Below are 27,833 nucleotides of genomic sequence, written 5' to 3'. Positions count from 1 at the left end.
TGGCGAAACTTTGCTTGAGGAGGGATTGAGTTATAACCCTGCTAACTGCAAACACGGAAATCCATTTGTGCCCGGTGCCCTCCCGGGCTGCCTGGGTGCGGGCTGCTTGGACAAAAGAAAGGAGACAGGGTGGGGGAGAAGGGGGCGGCCTTGCACTGTTGAGGGGCTGCCATAGCCTTGACCCTGGCCCCCAACCTGTTTTTAAAGATGGGAGTAGAGACGGGGATCCTCTACTTCCAGCTCCCCACTCAGTCTTGCTTGACCCTCCACTGACCACACGGAGTAGGTGGAATTTGTTGCCCTTGCCCCAAAGCCTTGATTCTTGCTTTGCCTCCAAATTAAAATGCACCCACCGGGCCCAGTGCTTCCCTCCCCTGCCCCCTCCCCGGATGGCACCTCCTCACTCACGAGTGAGGCCCCCGCCTGGCGGCCCCCATGAGTGGCACCGCCCTCCCCACTCACACGCAGACCCCTCTCCAGGACGGAGCTGGCTCTGGCTTTGGTCTTCCTCTGGGTCCTCTCCTGCTGGTTCTCTGGTTCTCTGGTCTCACTCCTTTCTCCCTGCTTCTAGAGACAGTCCACTGCGTTAGTGACAAGTGGTTCTTGTCTGTCTCTCCCTCTCTCCTGTCCCCGCGCCTTCTGCTCTGCCTCTTCCCCCTGTCGCTCGGAACCCCTCCACCGGGTAGGAGAGCGCTGCTCTGGCTGATAGGCTAATCCAGGTACTGTAGCTTTTCGTCTCCCGTTCCCACTTCTTCCTGGTCCCCACACATGACCACCACACCACCTCTTCCCTGGCCGCTGCCATCCCCCGGGGGGTGAGGGGGGCAGGCCTGGAGCTGCGCATGGGGATGACTGGGGACCGCTTCTCCTGGGAGACAGAGGCTTCCCTCTGGGGGAGGGGGCGTGCGTGTGAACGCGTGGTGCGTGTGGGCGCATCTGTGAGTGTACCCACACGCACATGCACAGGTTTCCTCCCTCCAGGGGACACAGGTGGGGACCCAGGAGGGCTCGGGGACCCTGAGGCTGCATCAGCAACAGGCCCTGGTGTGTGCACGGCTGAGCCTCCCCAACACACACACACACACACACACACACACACACACACACACACACACCCCTTCCAGCCCCTCACGCTCTTCTCTGCTCCCACCTGCAAGGCCTGCCATCTTCTTTCACTCACCTGCTTCTGCTGCTGCCTCATCTTGAATGGCTTTATCTGGAAGCTTCTGCCCACTACCTAGTGGCTCTGAGCCTGGAACGGGGGGCCTAAATTGGGTGGGCTGAAGGGATGAGGCTGGGGGAGCCTTGGGCAGGTGGAAGTCCCGGGCTCCAGGACTGGAGAAGGCCCCGCGAGAGCTGTATCCCACCCCCCGACCTGGCCCTAAGGAGCCAGCCTCTGGGCCCTTGGCTACCCCCACATCCGCAGCGTCACCAGCAGAGCCCAGCCTCTGCTGTGCCATGTGCCCTGGATAAGGACTTCTTTCTCCTCACCTGGGACAGAGGCTGAGAGCCAGAGCCTGGACCCCGGGCGGCTGTGTTCCTCCAGGTTCCTCCCAGAGTGTCCTGTTCCTGCCGGTCCCCCCATCCCCAGGCCCCGTGGGGCGCCCCATCCCAGGCTCTGAGCGTGGGAGGCCTCACCCCTCTCCCTTCCGCCCCACCTCCACCCTCTCTGGGCTTCGCCTGGGGTGTGAGCAGAGGGTCACGGCCCCCTGTCCTCGCTGTGCTCAGGGGCAGGTGACACGAGCGCAGGAGGCTGAGGAGAATTACGTCATCAAGCGGGAGCTGGCAGTGGTGCGGCAGCAGTGCAGCTCAGCGGCCCAGGACCTGCAGAAGGCACAGAGCACCATCAGGCAATTGCAGGAGCAGCAGGTAGCAGGCTGGGTGGGCGGGGCCACCAGGGCCAGGCCACGCCCCATGCCCAGCTGCCTGCGGGGCTCTTGAGCAAATGGCTCCAAATCAGCCCTGCCTCAGTCCCTGGCCCGCCTGTTCCTTGCTGGGGGGCAGGGGACCCACAGCAGAGTGCAGATTCTTCCCCATCCTCAGCAGCGAACAGCCCCACACCCAGGGGTATCCCGTGTTTTCCGTTTCCCAGCCCCCAATAGGGTGTCTGGCCTTCCACACTGAGAGCAAGGCAGTCACCCTCCCCGGGCCCCAGCCTCAGCACGAGAGCCCCTGGGAACCAGCTGTCCCTGCTGGGACCCCTCCTTCCACCGATGGGGCTGTGATTCCTTGGGGGAGCCCTGGTGTCTCCCCAGGGTCTGAAGGGCTGTTGGGCTGTCATCGAACTAAACCCGGGTCCGCTCACCTGACATGTAGCAAAGCCAATCTACCAACACTGGGTTGTGGCGAAGGAAAGTAAAGCATCTATTGCAGACAAGGAGAACAGGCAGCTCATGCTCAAAAGAGCCCATAAAGTCCCCAGCGGCTTTCAGGCAGGGGTTTGTAAAGACGGTGTTGGGGGAGAGGGTCCTAGGATGCAAGACCAGCTCATGGACCTCCTTCTGGCTGGTTGGTGGGGAGGTAACAGGGTGATGTTTCAGGAATCTCCGTCATCAGCCTTCTGGTTCCAACCAGGCGGGGCTGTGCGTGCTTGTGTTCAGCATGTAGTCACCATCCTCCACCTGGCTGGGGGTCCCAGCTCCTGCAGAACAGCTCAGAGATCCATGTCAGATGGTTATATCTGTGTCCCTTCAGGAGGACCTAGGCGTCCTGTGACCTGCTGTCCTCATTAACTGCTTGCTGCGTTCTGGAACTCAGGGAAGGCCTAGGAGACTAAAGCCTTTTTCTACAAACAAGCAATGGGGACACCAAAGGGTTTTTGTACTTGGGAAGGCCCCACAGGGTCCTGCTCGGTTTCAATCCCCCCTTTTCTTCGAAACTTGCCAATCCTGATGGGGGGAGGGGTGGCACAGAAAGGCAGTAAAGTTTTGGATGGAGAGGTTAATCCTAAGCTTGGCAGGGGAACTCAGCTTTAGGGGGACTCAGTTTCAGGGCTTCCCCGGCGGGGCCAGCCATGCAGGGCAGGACCTGGGACAAGGGAGAGGGTAACTCCTTCCAGCGCCCAGCACTTTGCCCTCGGAAGAGGGTCTGGCCTGTGCCCACCAGTCTGAGCCGGTGAGATGGGGGTGAGGGGGCAGCCCAAGTCTGTTGTGGGGTCATGAACTTCGGATGGGTAGTGGGAGGACCCATGGGCTGGAGCACTGCAGAGAGTCCGCTTCTCCCAGAGAGGGCTTTCAGAACTTTCCTCCAGCCGTACCCAGCAGGCTGCCTGCCTCATGTGGCAACCCACCAGCAGCTGCAGCCTGCAAACTCAGCATGCGTGCCCCAGCGCAGGTCCCAGAGGGGCAGGGAAGGATGCTGTAGGCTCCCTGCGATCCAGGGCTGAACCCAGCAGGGCCTGGCAGTGAGCTGGGGGCAGGGGTGTTTGGGGGGTCCCTGATTTGGAGAAACCACAGGGTGCTCAAGAAACAGTAGGTGGAGACAGAAGGGTCATTCGCTGAGGAGGGCCCCCTCACCCAGGCCTGGAGACCTGGCCTGAGGGGTGCAAGCTGATTCTTCGCTCCCAGGTCCAGGGGGGTGGAACTTCACCTTTGTTGCTCACCTGCATCCACCTCCTGCCCCACAACTTCGAGTGCTGTAGCCCCACCTGGCTCTGAAGCAGCCAGGCCAGTGGGGAAACTGAGGCTGGGCTAACCCCACCCATGGCATGATGCCCCCTCTCAGGCCAGTCAGAGAGGCATTCACCTGCCACCTCTGAGCTCTGGCCTTTAGGGCCTGATCAGAGCTGGGTGAGGCAGGGAGGCCGCTGCAGGCAGAGGGAGGGAGTGCGGGAGGTGCCAGTGCAGCCCCTGAGCACCGTCTCCAGAGGCTCCTGGAGGAGGTGCAGCCTGGCAAGAGGTTGGCATGGGGCCCAGAGCCCATCTGAGCCAAGGGAGAGCCACTGGTACGCATGGGCCTCAGAGACCCCCAGTGGTCAAGGGCAGCGAGCAGACCTGGGCAGCTAGACAGGTGGGGGAAGAGGGTGGCAGCTGCCCTGCCAGGCTCCCCGGGCAGCAAGATGCAGGCCCCGCTCTGACCCCAGGGGCTGCCCTCCCCCACTGGCCAGGTTTGTTTTGTTTTGGCCATGCCACGCGGCATGCGGGATCCTATTTCCCCGACCAGGGATCGAACCTGTGCCCCCTGCAGTGGAAGTGCGGAGTCTTAACCACAGGACCGCCAGGGAAGTCCCACGGCCAGGTCTTCTTTATTGGGCCCACCCATCACCCCTGGGACTCCTAGGGTACCTTTGAGAAGCCCCTGGGCACTGACCAAGAAAGGAGTCTCAGCAAACTCTTTCCCCATCTGCCCCATGCCACCCTCACCCTGTGGTTAGGCCACGGGCCACACACAGGAAGGGGTCCCCGGAGAACTCACCCTCCGTCCTCATCCCAGTGATCCTGGGAACCAGTCACTGGTGTCCCTTTCCATGGCATCCTGAGGCCATGGAAAGTCCCCTCTGTTTCCAGGACCCCTAGACACAGAGCATCAGGGCCCCCATGGCATCCGGCCCCTCCGGCAGATCCGGAGTTTCTCCTCACCCCCCTCTCCACCCACAGCCCGGCCCTGGAGGTGGACAGGGTGGGGCCAGGCCTGGGCCCACAGCCGGCTGGCAGGAAGGCTGCCCCCCTCTGGCCACAGCCTGGGGCCCAACGCAGCCCTCTGCCCGCCCCCAGGATAACCCGCGCCTCACCGAGGACTTTGTGGCCCACCTGGAGACAGAGCTGGAGCAGTCACGGCTGCGGGAGACCGAGACCCTGGGGGCCCTGCGGGAGATGCAGGACAAGGTTCTAGACATGGAGAAGGTGCGACTGGGCAGGTGCTGGGGGAACCATGGGGAAGGGGAGATGACAAGAGGCCCTAGCCAAGGAGAAGGGGCGGCCAGGGGGACCAGTGGGACAGGCCCTGGAGTCAGAGCCCCCTGCCCCAGCAGCCCCCAAGGAGCTCAGGGCACCTCCCTCGGCCCCTGCCTCCTTCTCCTTGGTCTCCACACCAGGGTCAGGGCAGATGGGAAGTTGGGCCCCTCACCCTCAGACCCTCTCAAGCCCTGGAGGTACATACGTGCGTGCGCGCGCGCGCACACACACACATACACACACACACACACATACACACACACACACACACATACACACACACACACACACACACACACACAAGCATACAAAAAGCAACACGACTCCACAAGGGGTGCGCCCACCCTCATGTGCCAGGCACCAGGCCACCAGTGCGGTGGCCTTCATGGGCTCCCTGGGCTGTATGTGTCCCCTTCAGGCCCTGGGTTCCAGGATGGAGAGGGGGAAGGGAAGGCCAAGGCCCAGGCCCATCAGGGCTGCTCCCCTCCATGGAGACACCACCCAGGGGGCCATCCTCTCCCACCTGCAGCCCTGCAGGGGGCACCAGGCCTCTTGGTCCTTTCCCAGCTCCTTCCACACTGGTTGTCTCAATTCCCAAGGCGCTGCCAGAAGGGAGGTGCCCCGGCCACCAGAGGGCAGCACTCACCCACTTGCAGGAGCCATGCCCCCCACCTCCAAGCTGCGCTATTTTGGGTGCCCTCCCAGGTGGGGTGTCTCTGCCACAGCCTTGCATGGGGCCATCGGCCTCTCGGTCCCCAACTTCCCGCCTGCCCAGAGCTGGGCTTTCCACCCCCTCCCTCCACATCAGAGGGAAATGTGGGACAAGTAGGTCTGCCACCCCCCGCCACCCCAACTCCCAGACTCAAACGAGGGTCAGGGAGAACATCATGCAGCAAGTTGGCTTTTGGTCCAAGGGCCTGGAGCACGAATCTCTCATCACTGAGCCCTTGGGAGGCCAGGATAGGGCCTAAGCCGGCCCTCAGTCCATCCCCAGGGAGACGGTGCTGAAATCCACGGTCTTCTCTGCTCCAGCTGGGCCAGGTCCCGGGTCTGGGCCCAGAGGGTGTGGATCTCAGATTCCCAGGCGGGTAGCACCCGTCCTGTCCCAGCTAGTGTTACTAGCAGTCACATGTTGTAAGGGGGTTGCCCTAGGCCAGTTGTGCCAGAGAGCAGGTGCTGTTATTACACCGATTTTACAGACCACGATGTCCAGCTGGGGCGACAAGGGCGGGGTCTCCCTGCCTCGGGCCTGGTCCTTGTTCCCCCGGCGCATCCTGGGGTCCAGGGTGCACCCTCTCGCAGCCGGGCCGCCCAAGGCGGAGCGCAGAGGAGAGGAGAGCGAGGGCGTGGGGCCTACGGGAAGGGCCGCGTGGCCGCGCAGCTCCCCTGGGCTCTGACTGCTCCTCTCCCCGCAGAGGAACAGCTCGCTGCCCGACGAGAACAACGTGGCGCAGCTGCAGGAGGAGCTGAAGGCGCTCAAGGTGCGGGAGGGTGAGGCCGTGGCCTCGGCGCGGGAACTGAAACTGCAGCTGCAGGAGCTCTCGGACACCTGGCAGGTGAGGGAGGGCCTCGCCCGACGCGCACGAAGCGGCTTCGGGGCTCCCAGGCGGAGGACGACCGCCGACCTCTCCCCGCAGGCCCATCTGTCCCGCGGCGGCCGCTGGAAGGAGTCCCCGCGGAAGCTGGTCCTGGGCGAGCTGCAGGACGAGCTGATGAGCGTGCGGCTGCGCGAGGCCCAGGCTGTGGCCGAGGGCCGCGAGCTGCGGCAGCGCGTGGTGGAGCTCGAGACGCAGGTGGGCCGCTGCCCGCCTGGGGAGGGGACCCGGAGCCCGGGGTCGGCCCCGCGGTGAGGCCGTGACCCCCGCCTGTCCGCCCCCAGGACCACATCCACCGCAACCTGCTGAACCGCGTGGAGGCGGAGCGAGTGGCGCTGCAGGAGAAGCTGCAGTACCTGGCGGCGCAGAACAAGGGGCTGCAGACGCAGCTCAGCGAGAGCCGCCGCAAGCAGGCCGAGGCCGAGTGCAAGGTGCCGCACCCCCCACACACACCGTGCCCGCGCCCCCGCCCGTCCCGCAGCGCCCCTTGACCGCTTGTTCCCCCGCCCCCAGAGCAAGGAGGAGGTGATGGCCGTGCGCCTGAGGGAGGCGGACAGCATGGCGGCGGTGGCCGAGATGCGGCAGCGCATCGCCGAGCTGGAAATCCAGGTAAGCGGCGGGGCCGGGGCTGGGGCCGGGCTGCGGGGCGGGACCCCGCGCTGAAGTCCGGCGACCTGGCCCGCCCGCAGAGGGAGGAGGGCCGCATCCAGGGCCAGCTGAACCACTCGGACTCGTCGCAGTACATCCGCGAGCTCAAGGACCAGATCGAGGAGCTGAAAGCCGAGGTGAGCGCGGGAGGGGCGTAAGAGCCCCGGTGTTCTCGGCCGGTGACGGGCCGGGAGTCGGCGCCTCGGGGAGCGGGAGAGGAGGGGGCCAGGCGGCCGGACTCCGTCCGTGGGTACGTCGGTCCACGCCTCCAGCGCGCGGGTCCCCCGCCCCAGGTGCGGCTTCTGAAGGGCCCGCCGCCCTTCGAGGACCCACTGGCCTTCGACGGGCTCGGCCTGGCACGGCACCTGGATGAAGACTCGCTGCCGTCGTCGGACGAGGAGCTGCTCAGCGTGGGCGTGGGCGCGGCGCTGCAGGACGCGCTCTACCCGCTGTCCCCGCGCGACGCGCGCTTCTTCCGCCGTCTGGAGCGGCCGGCCAAGGACAGTGAAGGCAGCTCAGACAGCGATGCCGACGAGCTGGCCGCGCCCTACAGCCAGGGCCTGGACAACTAAGGCAGTACCCCGCGTGCTCGGAGCCCGGGGCCGCCGCCTGCCCGCTCCTTGGCCGCCGCCCGCACTTAACAAACTCCAGGCCCTCGGTGGTCCCGCCCACCCCGAGGGCCAGGACCAGCGCGGCAGGGCGCGGAGGGTAGGACCGAAGTCTGGGGATCCTGAGTCCCCTGGCAGGCCCACTCTCCCCAGCAGTGTTTACCGATCTTGGTCCGTAGCCCTCTGGGCCCAGTTACCTGGAGGGTCTGCCCCTCTTAACAGCCAGGGCAGGGGCGGACCCAGGGGTCCCAGGACTGGAGGAGCAGGAAACTCCCCCCTCCTAGCTGGCCTCCTTCTGGGACAAGGGTGGCCCGGCTGGGAAGGACCCAGGAGCTAGAGGAGGCCTGAGGAAGAAGAGGCCGCTCTAGGCCTGTCGTTACAACCCCGTGCCACCCTCGGGACCCTTGGCCTCTGGGGACAGATGGCCAGGCTGGGTTTTCCTGCCTGGGGCAGGCACTGTGGCCCCTGCGACAGAAACCAAAGCCCCCCCTACTGTGTGCAGGGCCGCGCAGGGTGTGGTGGCCAGCCGGAACCAGCCAGGGCCTGGGTAGTGTCTGTCCCTGCTTCTTGGGGGCCAGAGCAGCTGTAAGGAAGTGAAGAGACCCCCCTCTCCCCAGCACACCACGTCTCCCTCTGTGACAGTCCCATCACCCCAGCCTGGCCAGTGATGAAGGGGCTCCCCGACCCAGGCTAGCCTCCTCTCCAGGGGGTCCCCAGCCTCCACTTCCGTTCCTTCTCAGTATCCCCGGCCCCACTCTCTGGCCAGAGCCAGGCCCCAGGGGAGGAGGCCTCCCAGTTGAGTTGCCTCCCAGCGCCTGCTCATGGCGGTCCCGTGGTCTCTGCTGAGTCAGAACCAAGAACGGTGCCAAAATCCAACGATGCCCCCAGACCCCTGCCCCCTGGGGCCTCACGACCCTCAGGCTGACCCTCTCGGTGCTCCTGGAGCCTAGAGCAGCATCACAAGCAGTCTCCCCGGCACTTCCTGGGGTGGGGATCCATGCTCAGTACCCCCTTCCCGGTCGCCCACTCCTCAGTGTTACAAAGCCTGGGGACCAGGGTGGGCATCCGAGGGGCTCTCCCATGTGCCCCCCACACTGCCCCCCACCATTTTGCACACTGCCTGTTCACACTCCACATGTCGCCCAGGCGGGAAAGATGGAAAATAAAGTGTATTTACACAGTAACGGACAAGGGATGCTGAGTGGGGCAGGCCTTGGGGTAGGGGAATCACCAGCAGCCATGGGTCCCCGGCCCCTTGTCCAGTGAAGCAGCGGGGAAGGGAGCAGGCTGTCCTTGCCCTTGGGAGCCTCCCACCATCTAAGAGAACCAGAGGTGGAGGTCATAGCACGCCAGTGCGGGTGGGGGTGGGGGGGCAAAGAGGCCGTCCAGGTCGGGTGCATCATGGAAGAGGAAAGGACATTCACACGTACAGTGTGAGCATAAGTGTGGGCGTCAGAAGAGATGGTTAGTATTGTAGGAACGAGTCACCAAGGACCTGGGACGTCAGGCGTAGGGACAGACCCTTAGAGCAGGGCATTTTCAGGAGGGTGTCTCTGGAGATGGGGAGGGAGGATGGGCCATGATTTCCCATCATGGGTGACTGGGTGACTCAGCTGGGGCCTCCCCTGAGAGACACAGAGGAATGAAGGGTCTTAGGGCCTCAGGAAGATTCAGTATCTGGTTTATTCAGCACCCACTTCCCAAGGCCTTCCGGGTGCTCCACTGTGCCCGGTTCTGAGGGGTCCCAAGTGTAGTGGAGCAGACAGACATTGGGGTGGGGGCGGGGACTTAGCCGGCACAGTAGTGTGGCAAGTGCCTAGATGAATGTGTAAGGAGATCAGGGAAGGCTTCCTGGAGGGGGGGGGGGGATCTGCAAGGGCATAAGCATAACGGTGAGACGTGGCAGGGACCAGCAGGAGGCACATGAGGTCTGTGCAGAAGGAACAGGAGAGAGTGGGCATGGCCAGACCAGGAAGGGGTTTTTCTAGTCAGGAGAAAGAGTTTGCACTGTGAACTAAGGGCGCTGGGGAGCCATGGGGGGCTTAGGTGAGAGGAGCACCATCAGGTAGACTACAGTGTTGGGGGGCAGTGCAGAGGCAAAACAGCCAGGCAGTGGGGGTTCCCCTGGGGGAAGAAGGCCCGGAGAGGCAGCATCCTTTGTGGGGTTGCCCATGGAGCTGAGACAGAGTCCCAGTTAGAGGGTGACACAGCCAGGAGCAAAGGAAGGCTTCCTAGGAGGAGACATTTAATTGGGTCCAGCTAGGTGCCAGCCAGGCCCTACCCTCTACACCCAGTGTGGACCCACCAAGTGTCCCCCACTCTGCTGCCTGATACCTGCCAAGCGGCAGGGCAGGACACCGGTTATGCACCAGGACAGCCGAACCCCAGCTCTATTCCCTCCCACGACAGCTCCTGTGGGCCCATGCGTCATTCCCATCACACAGATTTAACACTGAGACCCTGACAGTTGCTGTCTGCCTCTCCTGTTGCCACCGGGTAGCTGGTGGCTCCAGCTGGCTGGCTCCCAGGAGGGGGCACGGCCTTGGGGGAAGTGTCTGAGGTTCTGCCCTGCTCCCTCACAGGGGGCCTTGGGGCCCTGGCTGCCCAGCATGTCAAGAGTCAGCCCCTACCCTTGGGCTTGTCTCAGCATCTGGAAACAAGGACACCTGGGTTCTCACCAGGGCCCAGCTTAAAAAAGAGACCTCTGTGGACTTCCCTGGCAGTCCAGTGGTTAAGACTCTGCACTTCCAATGCAGGGTGCATGGGTTCGATCCCTGGTCAGGAGAACTAAGATCCCACATGCCACTAGGTGTGGCAAAAAAAAAAAAAAAAAAAGGAACTTCTGTAGTTTGCCACCTAACTGATTGGCTCCCAGGGGTGGAGGTGGCAGTGTCCCACTGCGACAGCACCAATGTCTCTTCAGACCCCAGGTTGGGAGGCAGCCGCTTCTGGGGTGGGGGACAGGCAGGACTTGGTGATTCCTGTCTGACAGGAACCTGGCTTCAGGGACTGGGTCTAGGAGCAGAGATAGGGCTGAGGGCCCAACACAGGGTCCCACTCTGTCCTTCTACCTGCCCTGGGGATTGTGGTTCCCCTCGGGCCTCCATCATTCTTGGTATGAAGCAGGACACCCTCAGGGAGGGAAGGCGTAAGGGGTGCATTTCCGGCAGGGGCACTTGGAAAGGAGAGCCTGGGCTGGGGTTTAAAGGGTCCAGGGTCAGGGTGACTGGACTGTGGGAGAGCAAGGAATTCTGACTGGGGGAGACAAGTGAAGACATTGGTTGGCTCTGGTGAGGACCCTTGACTCTGGAACACGGGCAAGAATGCCTGGCTGGAGGGGCTTGGGGAGGACGCCCGAAGTTGGGATGAAAGGCGAGGCCCATGGTTGGGAGGCACAGAGGGGCATGATGAGGGCACCTGGAGAGGAGTGGGCATTGTGAGGACTCCCTGATCTCCCACCCAGCCTTGGGAGAGGCTGCTCCTTCCCTGCAGGCCCTTCTAGTGCGGTCCACCCAGGAGGCAGGGAATGCCCTTCACGAGCCCTGGACCCAGCTGCAGGCCCGCCTTTTGCACTGCAGCCTCCTCGGTGAGCAGAGGGCAGTGTGCGCGCTTGAGAGGCCCTGGAGGGACCCGAGATGACCATGGGTCTCAGGCCACCCGTCCCCCTCCTACACCCCAGGGTGTGCAAAGTAGGGCGGTTCACACTGTGAGGAGGGACCTCAGGAAGGGCCCCCCCCTCGTTGGATCCAAGCAAGCCTTTCCCACGTCTTTCCCCTCCCCCCAGGAGTGCGCGCTCCCCTGGCCGAGCGTGGGAAGAGCTTGGTCAACTGGCCACACGGCCCACGCCTTGCTCACTCGGTCGCGCGGCCCCACCTGGGCCCCTCCTGCACCTAATTTTTCCATGAGAAATTTGGCATGAGAAAACCTACGTTCACGAACGCGGGTGGGTGCGCGGCGCTGGACCACGGGGACTCGGCATCGCCTGGTCCCACCCCAGCCCCTCCTCGCGCGACCCTATCCTCAGTGGAGAAGACGCAAGGCCGGGGAGTGTTCGGGAAAGCCTTCAACCAGAGCTACAACCTGCTGTGCACAGCTGCCAGCACAGCCCGGCCCGGACCCTCTCGCCGCCCTGCGGTCAGCTGCGCCGCTGAAGGGCCCCAGCCCGCGACCGCAAAGGCGAAAGTGAACAGGCTTCAGTGTCCCGGCTTTATTGCAAACTCGGGCTGCGCGCGGTAGACGATACACTGGACTCCAGGCAGGGCCTAGGCCGAGGGAGGGACGAGGCTCGAGGGGAGCGGGAGCTTGTCCTAAGCCAAAGGGGCGGGGCTCAAGGGTGAGCCTTGGCCAAAGGTGTGCGTGGGTCGCAAGCCTGGGCCAAAATTCTAGGGCTCTAAGGGGTCTGAGACCAAGCCACAGGGAGCCGGACTCCAGGAGGAGGGGAGGGGGAGATCTAAGACAAAGATGTACAACCTGAGGGACGGATCCTAAGGCAGGGGTGGGGCGGGTGGGCAGGGCTAGGGTCTGGCTCAGTGGAAGGTCTCCACCTCTACCACGGTCCAGTCACCCTGCGGGGAAGTCACGTCATCCGGGGAGAAGCTAGTGACTGAGGTGATGCTGGCGCGGGACTCGTCCAGGGGAGACAATAGTTCGGCCCAGCGGCCCAGTTCGGCGTCGCTGAGCGCAGTGCGGGCTCCCCCCGCGCTGCCGGCACCCCCCGCGTCCCCTGAGCCACCGGTGCCGCCCGCGGCACCCTCGGCCGCAGCTAGCAGCAGCGTCCGGCTCAGCAGGTGCTGCACGACGCTCGCCTGCAGCGCCCCCAGCGGCAGCTCGCCCAGACGCGCCGGCTTCGCTCCCCGCGAAGCCGCTCCAGCCCCGGCCCCAGCCCCAGCCGCCGCCTTCCCACCGCCCGCGCCAGACCCGGGCCCCGGATCCAGCGCGCCTGTGGCGGGAGTTGCCGACTCGGGCCCTTCAGCCTCGTAGATGGTGCACAAGCCGTCAGCAGAGCCCGACCCGGCAGCAGGAGACCAAGGCAGGGGCGCTCCTGCGGGGAGAGGAGCCAGACTGGGCAAAGGGAGCGGGAAGCCCCGCCCCTGAACGAGACCCCGCCCCTTCCGTCAACTCCGCCCTCAGACCCAACTGTCCTGCCCCCGAGTTGCAAAGCCTCGCCTCCAACCTCGCCCCTCCTACTGGTCCGCAGTGTCCGGAGGGCTGCTTACCTGAGGTGCCGCGGATGGCCAGCGGCGGAGCGGAACCTCGGCTCCAGGCGGCCGGGTGGCAGGCGGCGAGCTCCGCATCGGCGGGCGGGGAGGTTGCGGCGCCGCCCTCGGGCCCACTGTCGTAGCCGCGCAGCTCTTCGGGCGTGCTCGTGGCGCTGCTGCTGTGGCCCGCCAGGTCCGGGCCGCTCAGCGTACTGGACGGGCTGCGCGAGGGTGGCGGCGGTGGGCCCGGGGCCAGCGCCAGGGTCAGCCGTGGGCCCGAGATTGGGGCATCGGGACCCGGGGTTGGGGGGCGGCGTGGGGCTTGCAGAGGGGGTGAGGCAGGGGGAGAGGGAGGGGTCTGCAAAGCGGGCAAGGCCAGGGAAGGTGGAGCCCGCGGAGGGGGCGAGGCCAGGGGAAGGGGAGGATCTTGCAGAGGGGGTGAAGCAGGGGGAGAGGGAGGAACTTGCAGAGGGGGTGAAGAGGGGGGAGAGGGAGGGGCCTGCAGAGGAGGTGAGGCCAGAGAAGGTGGAGCCCGAGGAGGGGGCGCGGCCAGGGGAGAGGGAGGGTCTTGCAGAGGGGGTGAAGCAGGGGGAGAGAGAGGGGCCTGCAGAGGGAGCGAGGCCAGAGAAGGTGGAGCCTGCAGAGGAGGCAAGCTCTGAGGAGAGGGAGCGGCCTGAAAGGGAGGCGTGGCCAGAGAAGGTGGAGTGTGTGTGGGGGGCACGGCCAGTGGAGGAGGGGCCTGCAGAGGCTGTGAGGCCAGAGATAGTGTCTGTATAGGAGGAGTGGCCTGTAGAGGGGGAGTGGCCAGAGGCGTGGCCAGGGGAGAGGGTGAGCCTAGAGGAGGAGCACCTGGCAGAGAGAGTGTGGTCAGACGAGAGGAAGGGGGAGAGGTCTGTGGAGGGGATGTGGCCAGAGAAGGGTCCTGTGTGGGAGGCGTGGCCAGTGTATAAGGCGTGGCCTGAAAAGGTGGAGACAGAGAAGGACCGGCCTGCGGAGGGGGCGTGGGCAGAGCAGAAGGAGCCTGAAGAGGGGGTGTGGTTAGGGAAGAAGACGGGTTCCTCAGAGATGTTGCTTGAGATAGAGGGGCTTGTAGAGGGGCAGTGGCTGGTGGCAGAGGACCCGACAAAGGAGGTGTGGCCAAGGGAGAGGGGAGAGCTGGAAAAGGGGGTAAAGCCAAAGACGCTTCGGTGGGGGGCATACTCTGCAGAGCGGGTGAAACTGATGGAGGGACTGATGCCAGAAAAGTGGCCGTGGCCAAGGAAGAGGCGGATACCTCCGGAAAAGATATACCCAGATGTGCGGGGGGAGCTTGCAAAGGAGGTGTGGCCGGTGGAGAGGGGAGGGTCGGCAGAGAAGGTGGAGCAGAGGGAGGAGGGGCTAGTGGAGGGGGCGTGGCCAATGGGTGGATATGGGCCTGGGGAGGGGGCGTGGTCGGTGGAGATGGTGGGAGCGAGCCCCTCAAGGGAGTGTCTGTGATATGGGAAGGCGGTGCAATAGGACAGGGTAGGGAGGAGGTGGCCAAAGGAGGAGAAAAGCCCCGTGCGGGGACTGCGCCCTTCCTTGGGGGTGTGGCCTGCGGGGGGCGTAGAGCCTGCAGTCCTCTGGACTTGGGCTGCGAGGGATGCCCCAGAGCCCGGGGTGTTCCAGCCGGGGAAGCCCCGGAGCGGGCTGGGGAGGACAGAGGAGTGGCGCTGGAGGCCAGGGGGCGCAAGGTTGGCCTCTGGAGGCCCCCGCCGGCGCTGGGTCGTCTCCTGGTGGCAGGGCTCGGCTCCGCGGCGCTGCGCTCTGGGGCGCTGCTCACTGATTTCCTGGAAGCCTCGGTCGGGGGCCGGGGCCGGGCACTCGGAGCTGCCCGGGGGACACCCACCTCAGCGCCCGCAGCCCGGGATCGACGGGAGATGGCCGAGGAGGAGACGGCTGGAGTGGACCCAGAAGAGTCTGGGGACAAAGCAGAAAACCGAAGGGTCGCCGATCCTTCTAGGCTGGTCCCCCTCACATCCGAGGAACCCCCTTCCTCCCCAGATCACATACCTCTCCGTGCCCCAGCGCTCAGGGCGCTCCTTCTGGGCCCTTCAGGGGCTTTTCCTCTGGCCACAGGTTCCTCAGCTGGGGGCCGGAGCCCCTTCTGCCCAAGAGGGCCTGGCCTGGGGACAAAAGGGTCTGCGCTCAGGACAGCGCTCCAGCTCCTTGTTTCGTCTCCCAAGTCTACATTTCCCCGTGGGTGAGGACATATGCCCTCTCTGCCAACCAATAATAGCTTTCACCAATTTGCACCCAGTGATGAGCAAGTACTCCCACACACTTTAATTAAAAGCTTCCAGATGGAGACACTAACCCTTGCCCAAGGCAACAGGGGAGAGGGGGCTTGTTACCTGGTGGGCCCGCTGGCATGCCCCGAGCTAGAGATACAGCCTGGGCCTGGGGTCTTCGCAGGGGCCCGCTCCCCTCTCCCAGCTGCTGGGGGCCTGGAGGCTGTGGGGGGAAGGCCGAGTCAACGCAGGTGCCCCGGAAAGGAAGGGGAGGCTGGTGCCTCAGAGGAGAGGGGGGCAAGAAGATGGGGTCCGAATCAGGGAAAGAGGCTGGAGTACCTGGGCTCCGGGGGCCTGTCCCAGCACTCCGCGGTGGTCCCCCCCGGGGAGTAGCCTCCGGGAGAGCGGCTCCCCGGCTGCCCCCCGCTCGCTCTGCCAGAGGCCCTCGCCCTGAAGCTCCCGCTGCTCCCAGAACTCGAAGAGCCGCGCTGGTTACGGGGGGAAGGGGTCGCGGAGACCCTGGGGGCTTGGGGGTCGGAAGGTTGGGAGGGCGAGAAGAGGGCGTCCGACCGGCGGCCCCTGCCCTGGACTTGTCCCTCTTGTCCATCTCGCACCTGATGAGGAGACAGACCGATCAGCATCCCAGGTCCTGGACAGCTACGCTGCCTGCAGGGATCTGGGTCCTGGCACCTCTCGGCTCTTTCCTCAGCGTCGCCACCCATGCGCGCCCAAACCTCTGCCTGGATCCACTTCCTTCCCACCCACCCACCACTCACCAGCGCAGCTGCTCATGGTTGTCCCCAAGTCCCACCCTCACCGCCTTCCTCCAGGCCATGCCAGCCTCAGCCAACCCCCTGCTCCCTCTCAGGACCGGAGATCCACCCCCCTACCCCTCGCCCCCTCAGGGACCCTGACCACCAGCGTCGGGACAGGGGGCTGCCACAGGTTCCAGATGAAGGGGACGGGAGCACACGCCCAGGTCCCCCTCGCCAGCCACCAGCGCCGTCCCGGAGGGATGTCGGCACCTGCCGGGAGGAGGAGCGGCCCTGGCTGCCCGCGCACGGGCTCGGGGAGACAAAGAGCCGCGTCCCGAGCCCTTCCCCTCCCCCAGCTGGGCCCTGGTCCGCGCCACCCTTCCACCTGCTCGAGCCGAGCTCACCTTGGGCTCCGGCCTCCCGCCGCTCCACGCTGGGTCGCCTGGGGTGGGGCAGGGTGGGAGCGCCGCGGCGGCCGCGAGCAGAGGGCAGGCGAGGGGAGGGGGCGGCGGGCGGCGGCGCTGGGAGGCCGGACGGCCCCTCGGCGGCGGGCGGGGGAGCAGGGGCCGCGCGCGCTGGATGCAGACCCGGCAGGCAGAGGCGGGAGCGCGCCGAGTAGGGCGGCCGGGAGCGCGTAGGAGGGAGGGGCTGCTTCTCCGCGGCTGCGCCTGAGGACCCCAGACACCCAACCGGTCGGGCTTCGGGGGGAATCCCTTGGGGTCCCGAACTCAGCCTAACCTCCTCTCCCCACCCCCTGCCATACACACCTGCCCCGGCCCCCACCCCAACTGCTTGGCGACCAAGGCCCGCCTGGACGCGGATAGGTTGGGCCCTGGCAACCAGGGGGCGGGACCATCGCGCCTCGTGCCCAATTGACCAATCCGGCCGCTCGGTGTCCCAGGCCCTGTCCTCGCTTTTGCGACCGCAGAGGCAGGCCCCCCAGGATTCTTGGGGCTTCCGCCCCTCTCATACCCAAAGGGTTTTCACAGACCCCAGGAAACCCCGTACCTGGTTGGGCTAGGGGGACTGGTGGGAGAATGCAGCCCTGGGAATGTAGGGGTAGACCCCAGATTTGGGGGAAGAGAGGAAGAAAGGACAAGAGCGAGAGACGGAGGATGGTGAGAGATGACCCAGCCTTCTGCAGGGCAGAGCACCCCCCCCCACTCGCCACACCCTCCCAGGTCACACGAAGTCAAGTCAGCAAAGGCTTCCTGGCAGAGCCGGGATTTGTGGGGATGAGATTATGGGGGGCCTGGAGGTATAAAAACGGGTGCAAGAGGAGCCGAGAAGATCCCGTCTGAGGTTTCCCAGCCCAACCTGAGGGAGTAAGAGGTGTCATTTTGGTGACCCGCCAAACTGGTGCAGAGGCCTCATGGAGGACCTTGGTAGGGGACTGTGGCATTGAGGGGGTTGAAGCAAGAAGAGGAAGATGGCCATCCTCAGCTGCCCACAGCTGGCCAACAGTGCCAGATGCCCTCTTGCACCTCTGCTTATACTCAAGGCCACATGGCTCCCCACACACACACTCACACACACTGTGCTCTCTGCCCCCAAGCCCCATCTCTTCAGACTCTTAGCCACTCACTACCCCATCCCAAAGAACCAGCTCCTTCTGCCTCACCCCTTCCCCCATCACATTTGTACATACATACACAAACACAGAGTATCCACCGTACGATTCCATTTATATAATGTTCTGGAAAACACAAGCTAATCTATAGTGACAGAAAGCGAATCAGTGGTTGTTGGGGACCACCGGGGGAGGGAAACTTTTGAACCACCAATTGAAGCCACTCTGATTGATTCCTGACCCTCAGAAACTATGTGAGACAATAAATTCTTGTTGTCTTAAGGTGCTAGGTTTGGGGGCAATTTGTTACACAGCACAGTAATATGTAACTACCTCAGGCTCAGAAAACCTTAAAAGCTGGGTATAAAATATCAAGTGTTGTTGAGAATGTGGAGAAATTGGAACAGTTGTACTGTTGGTGGGAATGTAAAATGATGCAACCACTGTGATTCCACTTATATGGGGTCCCCAGAGGGTTCAAATTCATAGAGATGGATGGTAGAATGGTGGGTGCCAGGAGCTAGGGAGAGGAATGAGGAATATGAGTTCAATGGGGACAGAGTTTCAGTTCTGCAAAACAAAAAACGTTCTGAAGATGGATGGTGGCGATGGTTGCCCAACACTGAATGTACTTAATGGCACTGAACTGTAAACTTAAAAATGGTTAGGATGACAAATTCTATGTTATGTGTGTGCTCTACCACAATTGTTTAAAACCTGGACAGTGTCCATGCGGGAAAACTCACAAACTACCTGTGGGAATGTAAAGGGGGCAGGCTTTCTGGAGGACAGCTGGAGAGCGTTGTATGCGTGTCATATGACTGAGACATTCCACTCAAGCGTCTGTACCTGTGGCAGTGCCATACAGCTCCTTCCGTATCTCCTGAGCACCCAGAGTCCCCACCTGCAGGAAAGTCAGAAGTGTCAGGGCCTTAACACTCCCTCCATCCCCCTCTCTAGAGCAGCCCTCAGCCACGACAGGCAGGAGCTGGTACATCAATGCTTCAACTCCCTCACCTCTTGGGTGGGAAAACTTGGAGGTGTGTCCTCCACCATCTCCCAGAGCTCCCCAGCACAATGGAACCCCAGTTGCCTATATTGGCAGCCTGCTCCTTCACCCTCATTAACACTACTGGCTTCCTTCCCTTCCCCACTGCCTCACCTTCCAGAGAAACTATTTGCATCTAATTCCTTGCCTCAGGATCTGCATCTAGAAGGGCCCGAACTAAGCATCCATCCGACCATCATTTACTGAATGCCCACTGTGTGCCAGGCACCATCCCAAGTGCTGGGGACACAGTAGGGAACAGAAGAGACACATGTCTGGGGATCACGGGGCTTCGATTCCAGTCACCACAGAGACTCTTGCACAAGTGCGCAAAGCGTCGTTTATGAAAACACTTATCCCAACATAAAGCCGGAAACAAACGGCCAGGGTATGGATCTCAAGGAGCTTCTCCCGAGGCTAGAGGAAAGGGAGAAACTACTCACCTCAAAAGGCCCCTGCCCCCTTGCTACCACCTCACCTCACCCTACTTTGTTATATACACAGCATTTGTCACAAGCTGACATTACCTTGTTCCTTACTTATTTGCTTCCTTATCTCTGTCTCCGCCAACCGTACTCCACCCCCAATCCACACACACAGCAATAGAGCAGAAGCTCTGAGAGAGAAGGGTTGCCTTTGGGTAGCCTGTGGCCGAGCCCACAGGGACTTCTTCAAGGGTCGCGCCCATTGCAGGGTTTCACAGGGGAACTGAAGCTTAGGGGATCCCAACCCTCAAGGTTTCGGAGTGTCTCTACCCTGGTGAACTTGTTTTCTTTTTCCCCATGGGAGATGGGGCCTCCCTCTGTCACCTGGTCCAGGTCCCCTCTCCCTTGAGTTTTGCAGACAGGGCAGATCAAGGTCAACTGTTGCCTAAGACCCAGCTCAGGCCTCCCAAAGTGGGGAGGAAATCATGGTGTGGAGGGGAGGCAGAGTCTCCCTTTGAGAAGCCGGTCTCCCAGACCGGACTCCAACCCCGGCTCCCAGAGCCCTCTGACCCCCGTGCCCAACCCCACCAGGACCCGGGAGCGGCTCACTCCCTCTCCTCCCCCAGTGGAGAGCTTCCCCTGGCTGGGTGGTCAGAGCAGGAAGGGGGAAGCGCCGTGCCCTCTCTTGGGCCCTGGTCACTGATTCCTTGGGTGAGCCTCCAGGCCAGGTAGCTGCACCTGGGAGTGAAGGGAGGAGGAGGGGAAGGAGGACTTCCACGCGTTCCTGACAAGGTCTATGCAGCTGGGCTCCCGGAAGCGTGCCTTTAGGTCGGCTTTGGGAGCCCAGCGCCTCCAGCCCTCCTCAGTTTCCCCCGTGCCAGGTTTGCCTCACTGAAGCGGAGCCCAGAATTCTACGGTCCCCGCTCCTCCGACCAGCCCCTCGCCCACCTCGGAGACACCAGGATTAGGATCGCCCTCCTCCCGCGATCCCGCGGTACCAGGAGTCGGGGGCGACCTGTGAGCGCCCTAAGGCAGGCGGGGCCGAGACGGCTGGTGGGCGGGGCCTGGCGGGGCGGAGCTGCTCCCGGCTCTTGTCCAGGTCGCCCGCCCTCCCGCCCTGACTCACCCAGCCTGTCCCGCGAACTCTGCGGGAGTCCCGGCCGCTCCGCTCCCAGAGACACAGGAGTTGGAACAAGCGTCCGGCCCGTGAGGTGAGTAGGTGGCTCTCCGCCCCTGGGGACCAGGTGGCGGGGTGAGGATCTGGCCCACGGGAGGACCGCCCCAGGTGCGGCTGGCCCTGTGACCTGAGCCCAACGCCGTCTGGGGCACAGAAGGAGCTGGGGGGTGGGCTGGGGGGGTGCAGAGAGAGGCCCCGCCGTGGCCAGCCCAAGGGCGCCCGTCAGGGAGCCCGGCAGGCCTGGCCAAGGACGGAGTGAAGATAAACAGGCTGGGGTCCACCCGAGGGTCTTGACCGTGCTCCCCTCTCCTCCGCTGCTGACGACTCAACCCTGTGAGCCCCTCAATTCCCAGAACCCTACCACTTGGGAGCCTCACCAGGCTGTCCCTTCTGGGACTCTTGAACCTCAAGACTCCCCAGACGCCCCTAGTCCTGGCAGGACAGCTTGGAAAAGTACTGGGTTGGGAGTCCCCAGGCCTGGGGCCCAGAGCAGGATCCGCCACTACGGGGCCACCCTCCCCCACCCAGGCCACGGTTTCTCACTTGTGTAAAAGTCCAGAGTTGGACCCTGTGTCCTCCAAGACCCATTTCAGGGCTGACAACAGTCACTGTTTCTTCTTTGCCCCTTAGCATGGGCTGTGGGTGGGGACGGTGTGGGATGGCGCGCTGGTCCAGGAGCACCCGCCACCGCCACGTGGTCAGAGGCAAGCTAGGGGCTTGGGGAAGGCCTGAGAGGGAAGCAGAAGCAGGGTGAGGCATGGGTGAGTGGAGCTAAGGCTGGGTAGGGGGCATGTTCCTGGCCCTAGGCTCAGCCTGCTGGGCAGAGCAGCCGTCCTCCCTCCATTTCTTCTGCCTGAAGGAACCCCTTCTGAGGTTCTTTGGCAAAGATGCTTCAACTCAGCGAGACGTTCTCGCTCAACAACGTGATCAGACAGACGGGACTTGGGGGAGTCTCGCCTCGAATGCCACGTGTCACAAGCTGTGACACGTTGAGCAAGTTATTTCACTCTCCTGAGTCTGGAGAAGGAGGGTCCCAACATCCACACTCCCAGAGCTGGGATAAAACGAGACACTGAAGGCATCTGGTGGTCATAAGTTCTCTGCTCCCACACCCCCATGAAGCCTTCTCCCCAAGCCCTCCCACCAGCCCTGTTCAGACACAGGGGGGCCAGCCTTGTGTCTGGGGAAACTTAATGGCAGGTTCGGGACGATCAAGATTGAGTCGTGGAGGCAGATAATGATAACCCCATGTCTGCTTCTGAGGCTGTTGCGTATACACTTTGCTCTGTGGGTGCATCCCCTGGGCCATCTGCTGGGGACCCTGGGTGTGTCTCTGCCTTCTTGCCTTTGATTGTGGACCCGGGATGGCCAGTGGGGAGCTTCCACCATTATGAGATGGGTCCTGAAGGGTGGCAAGGACTCGGGGGCAGGCAGTTGGTCCCTGCCTGTCTGTGTGGCATTTTTGCTAACAGTTAGCATTCTCAGGTGAAGCAGCTAAGCAGTGTCCCTCGCAGGGGTAGGTGGCCAGGGCAGGGAGAACAGTGGGTGGCCAGAACTGGAAGAGGGCATATGGCCGGCTCCCTGGTCCTGGGTCTCTCCTCAACTTAGTGTGTACTTGCCCTTTGTACACACATGCCCTGAGGTGCACGCTCCAGAATGCCCCCAGGGTGTCCCTTTCGGTGGCTGCAATTTGGCTCCTGGGGGCTGTTGAGCTGCCCTGAGTGTGTTTCTAGCAGATTCCCTGGTGTTTGAGCCTGTGACGCACTGGAGGCATCTTTACTCGGCTTATTGTTTAGGACAGGGTGTGAAACTGAGCACGAGGGATGAGCCATTGGGTGAGGGATCCTGTGCTCTGTCTGCACACCCCCTTGCATGTGCCGGCTGCTGGGTGAGTCAGGGCCTGAGTCAGGAGGCCCCGGAGCCTGGGTGTGGGCAGGCGTGTCCCTGTCCCTTACATATTATCCCGGGTACTGAGGTGGGAGCCTCTGATGGGATTAAGGGGATTAAGGACTGCCCCGACTTCAGCCTGGCGGGTGGGGCCTGCATCCCATATCCCCGCCCACTTCCACCTTGTCCTCACTCAGGAGTAACCCTAAGGCCTTCAAGGGTTGTGGAGACCAAAAAGGGAGGCAAGGAGGTGTCAGAGCGATTGACTGAGGTGTGGGACAGAGGCCAGTTTCCCTCCCACCCAGGAGACGGGTGGGAGGCTGGAGGACCAGCTGGTGGCCCAGATGCCTCCCTTCTTTGCCCAGCCTGTGCCCAGTGACAGGCTGTCAGGATGAGGACCGCAGGCCGCAGGAAACCTGCCTGATATAAAACAAGATCTTTATATTTGGGAGCATGGATACTGGGGAGGGGGGCAGACGCCTAGGAGCCCCCCCAGAGGCGGCGAGGGGCTTGCTGCCTCCCTTTCCTTCGCCCCTCCAGCCTCGGAGGTGGGGGAAAAGGCTCCCGACTGCCTGTCGGGGAGGGTGATGTCCCAGCCCGTGGCCCACGCCCCCGTGTGACTTGCGCCTAGTTGTCTGTATCTGGAATAATGATACCTTGGTCTAAAATGAAAGCCTGGGACAGACAGAGTGGGCTGGCCGCCCAGGAGCCTGGCAGCCCAGCCCTGTCCCAGTCGTAGGTGTCACCCTGGCTCTCTCCCTGTGAGTTTTCCATTTCCTGATCCTCTGCCCTGTCCTTGCGCCCCTCTGCCCCTGACTCTCAGAGGCCAGGTCTCTGTTTTCTGCCGCAGATCCTAGGCACTTGCCCCACTAGAAACCCAGGTGTCCTAGTCACTCCCACCCCCCAGGGCTGACCAGCCTTCACCTTTGCCACTCCCTGCCCCTGGGGCCCGAAACCAGAGCCAGGCTCCAGCCAGGCTCCAGCCGGCTTTTCCGGTTGGAGGTTGGAGGTGGTGCCCGGAGCGCCCCTGAAGGGGGTGCGAGGCCCATGCCCCGGAAGTCTCCGTGTCTCTGGGACTCTCTCCGGTCCAGTGGTGGAGGGAGCCGGGGCTGGCCGCCTGGATACCGGGTACCTGGGGTCAGAGAAGCAGAGCGAAGTGTTTCCAATTGGCGTCAAGGGTGGGAGGAGATGCCTGGGCCCCGGGGAGAAGGCCACACGGGCAAGCTGTGGGGCAGCGGCCCCGTGGACTGCCCCTCCTGAGCTCTGAGGGCAAGCAGAGTCCGACCGAGGCAGGGGTCCCTGGGAGCAGAGGTGGTGAGGACAGTAGTTGCCCGGCTCCAGGAAGGAGGCGAGGTCTGTGGGGGGAGGGGAAGGAAGCGCACAGCTTGTGGGTTCTGCTAGAGTTTGGCAGGGCCGAGCGCGGATTGGGAGCAGATGCGTGTGTCTGGCTCTTCTGGGGACCCGGCACCGGGCGCCCTTTCCTGAGGGTCTCTCTCTGCACCCTCCACTTCCCGCTCTCCCACAGGCGGGATGATTCCGGTGGCGGAGTTCAAGCAGTTCGCGGAGCACCAGCCCAACTTCAAGGTGCTCAAACCTTGGTGGGACGTGCTGGCCGAGTACCTCACCGTGGCTATGCTCATGATCGGGGTCTTCGGCTGCACCCTCCAGGTAAGGGGCGGGGCAGGGGCGGGGTCTCTAGGGGCGGGGTCTGGGAAGTTCCGGAAGTCTTCTGTTATCGTCTCTTAGTTCTGGAGACTGGAAGTCTGAAATCAAAGTGTTGACAGGGTTGGTTCCTTCCGAAAGCTGTGAGGGAGAATGTGTTCCACGGCTCCCTTCTAGACTCTGGTGGCCTCAGGCATTCCTTGGTTTACAGATAACGTTCTCCCTGTATCTTCAAAGCATCTTCCGTGTGTGTGTGTGTGTGTGTGTGTGTGTGTGTGTGTATGTCTGTGTGTCTGTGTGAGTCTGTGTCCAGATTTCTCCCTTTTATAAGGCCAGAGTCCTATTGGGTTAGGGCCCACCCCCAATGACCTCATCTTAACTTGATTACATCTGCTCTGCAAAGACTATTTCCAAACAAGGCAACATTCACAGGTATTTGGGGGTTAGGACTTCAACATCTTTTCGAAGGACACAAATCAACCCAGCCCTTTTTTTCAGACAAAGTCCGACGCTCAGAGGTTTACTGACTCTTCCAAAGCTGGGGAACAAACTGGGGACAGTTGGGGGTTGATGGAAACCCCTCTTGCCTTCAGCCTGCTTCCTCCCCCACCCCACAACTTCCCAGGCCGCCCCAGATCCTTCACCATCTTTCACCCTCTCTCCCATCCCCAGGTGACACAGGACAAGATCATCTGTCTGCCCAGTCACGGACCCCGGGAGAACTTATCAGAGGCCCCGTGCCGGCAACTGCTGCTGCGGGGGGTCTCCGAGCATGTGGGGGACCTCCAGGAGTTGAGCGGCCTCAGGAACAACCTGGACCTGCAGCAATACAGCTTCATTAACCAGCTCTGCTACGAGACGGCCCTCCACTGGTACGCCAAGTACTTCCCCTACCTGGTCGTCATCCACACGCTCAACTTCATGGTCTGCACCAGCTTCTGGTTCAAGTTCCCCGGCACCAGCTCCAAGATCGAGCACTTCATCTCTATCCTGGGCAAGTGTTTCGACTCTCCGTGGACCACGCGGGCCCTATCCGAGGTCTCCGGGGAGAACCACAAGGACCCTGCTGCCGCCGGGCGGGCAACGGTGACCATGGCAGCAGCGGCGGCAGGACCGGGGAAGGCAGGTGAGGGTGAGAAGGAGAAGATGCTGGCGGAGCCCGAGAAGGTGGTGACGGAGCCACCGGCTGTCACCCTGCTGGACAAAAAGGAGGGTGAGCAGGCCAAAGCCCTGTTTGAGAAGGTCAAGAAATTCCGTATGCACGTGGAAGAGGGGGACATCCTGTACACCATGTACATCCGGCAGACGGTGCTCAAGGTCTGCAAGTTCTTGGCCATCCTGGTCTACAACCTCGTCTACGTGGGGAAGATCAGCTTCCTGGTGGCCTGTACGGTGGACACCTCGGAGGTCACGGGCTATGCCAGCTTCTGCTGCAGCCACACCAAGGCCCACCTCTTCTCCAAGCTGGCTTTCTGCTACATCTGCTTCGTGTGCGTCTACGGGATCATCTGCTTCTACACACTCTTCTGGCTCTTCCACCGGCCCCTCAAGGAGTACTCCTTCCGGTCCGTGCGGGAGGAGACGGGCATGGGCGACATCCCCGACGTCAAGAACGACTTCGCCTTCATGCTGCACCTCATCGACCAGTACGACTCACTCTACTCCAAGCGCTTCGCTGTCTTCCTCTCCGAGGTCAGCGAGAGCCGCCTGAAGCAGCTCAACCTCAACCACGAGTGGACGACCGAGAAGCTGCGGCAGAAGCTGCAGCGCAACGCCTGCGGCCGGCTCGAGCTGGCCCTCTGCATGCTCCCGGGGCTGCCCGACACGGTCTTCGAGCTCAGCGAGGTGGAGGCCCTGCGGCTGGAGGCCATCTGTGACGTCACCTTCCCCCCAGGCCTCTCGCAGCTGGTGCACCTGCAGGAGATCAGCCTGCTCCACTCTCCGGCCAGGCTGCCCTTCTCCTCGCAGATCTTCCTGCGGGACCACCTGAAGGTCATCCGGGTCAAGTGCGAGGAGCTCCGAGAGGTGCCCCTCTGGGTGTTTGGGCTGCGCAGCCTGGAGGAGCTGCACCTGGAGGGGGTCTTCCCCCCGGAGCTGGCCCGGGCAGCGACCCTCGAGAGCCTCCGGGAGCTGAAGCAGCTGAAGGTGCTGTCTCTGCGGAGCAACGCCGGCAAAGTGCCCGCCAGCGTGACCGACGTGGCCGGTCACCTGCAGCGGCTCAGCCTGCACAACGACGGGGCCCGCCTGCTGGCACTGAACAGCCTCAAGAAGCTGGCGGTGCTTCGGGAGCTGGAGCTGGTGGCCTGCGGGCTGGAGCGCATCCCCCATGCCGTCTTCAGCCTGAGCGCACTACAGGAACTGGACCTCAAGGACAACCACCTGCGGTCCATCGAGGAGATCCTCAGCTTCCAGCACTGCCGCAAGCTGGTCACACTCCGGCTGTGGCACAACCAGATCGCCTATGTCCCCGAGCACGTACGGAAGCTCCGGGGCCTTGAGCAGCTCTATCTCAGCCACAACAAGCTGGAGACACTGCCCACCCAGCTCGGCATGTGCTCTGGCCTCCGCCTGCTGGACATCTCCCATAACGGGCTGCACTCCCTGCCGGCCGAGCTGGGCCTCCTCCAGAACCTGCAGCACCTGGCTGTCTCCTACAATTCCCTGGAGCTTCTGCCCGACGAGCTCTTCTTCTGCCGCAAGCTGCGGACGCTGCTCCTCGGCTACAACAACCTGAGCCAGCTCTCGCCCCAGGTGGGGGCCCTCGGGGCCCTCAGCCGCCTGGAGCTCAAGGGCAACCGGCTGGAGGCGCTGCCGGAAGAACTCGGCAACTGTGGGGGACTGAAGAAGTCGGGGCTCCTGGTGGAGGACACCCTTTACGAAGGGCTGCCGGCAGAGGTGCGGGACAGAATGGAGGTGGAGTGAAGCCAGGGAGGGGCAGGTTGCGGTAGAGGCCTTCCAGATGCTATCACCCTGGAATCTCTACTGTTATCTTCAAAGGAGGGGGCCAAGTGAGCCCAGGCCGGGACAGGAGGAGCAGACGTGCCAGGCTGGTGGAGCCCAAGGCAAGATCCTAGGATTGGTTTGCCTGGGAGGCTGTGGATCTAGGGTGGAACATCCTGGAGGGATTAACTCAGTCATAAGACTCTCAGAGCAAAACCACACCTGTGTCTTTGGCTAGCTTGCCTGCCCCCAGCCCTGGGCCAGAGCTGCTGCTCCCCCAACCCACTCCGAACATTCGGGCTCAATCAATGCCACATATGGGGGTGGGGCTCATCCCAATGGGATTTCAACCCTCTCTTCCTGACCAAAACAGCTTACATCTGGGGTTCTCTCCCAAGGAGGGGACACAGACGCAACGGACAAGCTCCCCCCTCCTCCACCTCCAACTTGGATGTTAATCCCCTATTTTTTTTTCATTTATTTATTTATTTTTTTGCGGTACGTGGGCCTCTCACTGTTGTGGCCTCTCCCGTTGCGGAGCACAGGCTCCGGACGCGCAGGCTCAGTGGCCATGGCTCACGGGCCCAGCCGCTCCGCGGCATGTGGGATCTTCCCGGACCGAGGCACGAACCCGTGTCCCCTGCATCGGCAGGCGGACTCCCAACCACTGCGCCACCAGGGAAGCCCAATCCCCTATTTATAAGTTGTTTGCTATGGACACCTGAACTCAGAAAAAATGGTTTTCACATTTGGCTAGGCATCAAAGTCAACATCAAAACAAAACATCCCAGGCCCCACCCCTGAAAGACTGACTCAGGAGCTTTGCCTGGAGGCCAGGAACTTGCCGGTAAATATAAGCATCCCAGGTAATTCTGACAAAGACAGTCCCAGGCCTGTGTGTTGGAAAATGCTGACCTACAGAGTCAGATATCTGGGTGTCTAGAGTAGGGATTCTGAACTTTTGTTTAGATCCCTAGATGCTTTGAGAAACCTGATGAAAGCTGGGCACCTCCTTCCTCAGGAAAATGCTCACGTACGTGAAAAGTTCTGCAAACAACTTGAGGCAATCAACAGATTCCCCCAGATCCCCTAGAGGGCTGTTTATGGACATCCTAAGGATCGGAGACCCCAGGTTAAGAACACCTGCTGTGGAGGGTACATTTTTCTGAAGACAGGCTG

At 62.6% G+C, this 27,833-nt stretch overlaps 3 protein-coding genes across 10 annotated transcripts in view; 2 read left to right on the top strand and 1 right to left on the bottom strand.

Moving 5' to 3' along the window:
* Window positions 1–8,927, top strand: part of EVI5L (ecotropic viral integration site 5 like) — a 29,973-nt gene extending 21,046 nt beyond the window's left edge. The window contains exons 12-19 of one of the 7 annotated variants that reach the window (XM_027085744.1): window positions 1,729–1,869; window positions 4,596–4,841; window positions 6,308–6,448; window positions 6,530–6,685; window positions 6,772–6,918; window positions 7,001–7,096; window positions 7,153–7,272; window positions 7,429–8,927. In XM_027085744.1, coding sequence (XP_026941545.1) covers window positions 1,729–1,869; window positions 4,596–4,841; window positions 6,308–6,448; window positions 6,530–6,685; window positions 6,772–6,918; window positions 7,001–7,096; window positions 7,153–7,272; window positions 7,429–7,707 — 1,326 coding nt within the window. In that variant the 3' untranslated portion in view covers window positions 7,708–8,927. Of the gene's footprint in view, window positions 1–1,728; window positions 1,870–4,595; window positions 4,842–6,307; window positions 6,686–6,771; window positions 6,919–7,000; window positions 7,097–7,152; window positions 7,273–7,428 lie in introns of all 7 variants that reach the window. The other 6 variants (XM_027085745.1, XM_027085747.1, XM_027085742.1 and 3 more) reach the window with 6 other exon arrangements.
* Window positions 8,928–11,935: 3,008 nt separating this feature from the next.
* PRR36 (proline rich 36) lies at window positions 11,936–16,454 on the bottom strand. Its single transcript, XM_027085738.1, has 6 exons — window positions 16,350–16,454; window positions 15,530–15,804; window positions 15,314–15,413; window positions 14,973–15,085; window positions 12,960–14,879; window positions 11,936–12,784 (listed from the first exon to the last, which is right to left on the bottom strand). The coding sequence occupies exons 2-6, from the start codon at window positions 15,795–15,797 to the stop codon at window positions 12,270–12,272; spliced, it is 2,916 nt and encodes a 971-aa protein (XP_026941539.1). The 5' UTR covers window positions 15,798–15,804; window positions 16,350–16,454; the 3' UTR covers window positions 11,936–12,269.
* Window positions 16,455–16,613: 159 nt separating this feature from the next.
* Window positions 16,614–26,845, top strand: LRRC8E (leucine rich repeat containing 8 VRAC subunit E). 2 transcript variants are annotated; one of them, XM_027085756.1, is made up of 3 exons: window positions 16,614–20,199; window positions 23,578–23,720; window positions 24,387–26,845. In XM_027085756.1, the coding sequence occupies exons 2-3, from the start codon at window positions 23,583–23,585 to the stop codon at window positions 26,634–26,636; spliced, it is 2,388 nt and encodes a 795-aa protein (XP_026941557.1). In that variant the 5' UTR covers window positions 16,614–20,199; window positions 23,578–23,582; the 3' UTR covers window positions 26,637–26,845. The 2 variants fall into 2 exon arrangements, with proteins under 2 accessions (XP_026941557.1, XP_026941556.1); XM_027085755.1 differs by lacking the exon at window positions 16,614–20,199 and having other exon boundaries at window positions 20,394–23,720.
* The last annotated feature ends 988 nt before the right edge of the window (window positions 26,846–27,833 follow it).

Source organism: Aethalodelphis obliquidens, unplaced genomic scaffold (genome assembly GCF_003676395.1).
Source record: "Aethalodelphis obliquidens isolate GAN/ISIS:26980383/991018 unplaced genomic scaffold, ASM367639v1 scaffold53, whole genome shotgun sequence".
NCBI classification, from domain to species: Eukaryota; Metazoa; Chordata; class Mammalia; order Artiodactyla; family Delphinidae; genus Aethalodelphis; species Aethalodelphis obliquidens.
Note: the sequence above shows the minus strand (reverse complement) of the source record. Positions and strands in the feature narration are given on the sequence as shown.

What these genes read in the sequence shown, in the direction of transcription:
- PRR36 (XM_027085738.1), bottom strand. Translation starts at nt 15,797, where the DNA reads ATGGACAAGAGGGACAAGTCCAGGGCAGGGGCCGCCGGTCGGACGCCC. An exon ending in GACAGGCCCCCGGAGCCCAG is followed by an intron (nt 15,414 to 15,529) that starts GTACTCCAGCCT and finishes TTCCCCCCACAG; the next exon opens with CCTCCAGGCCCCCAGCAGCT. An exon ending in CATGCCAGCGGGCCCACCAG is followed by an intron (nt 15,086 to 15,313) that starts GTAACAAGCCCC and finishes TTTTGTCCCCAG; the next exon opens with GCCAGGCCCTCTTGGGCAGA.
- LRRC8E (XM_027085756.1), top strand. Translation starts at nt 23,583, where the DNA reads ATGATTCCGGTGGCGGAGTTCAAGCAGTTCGCGGAGCACCAGCCCAAC. An exon ending in TCTTCGGCTGCACCCTCCAG is followed by an intron (nt 23,721 to 24,386) that starts GTAAGGGGCGGG and finishes TCCCATCCCCAG; the next exon opens with GTGACACAGGACAAGATCAT.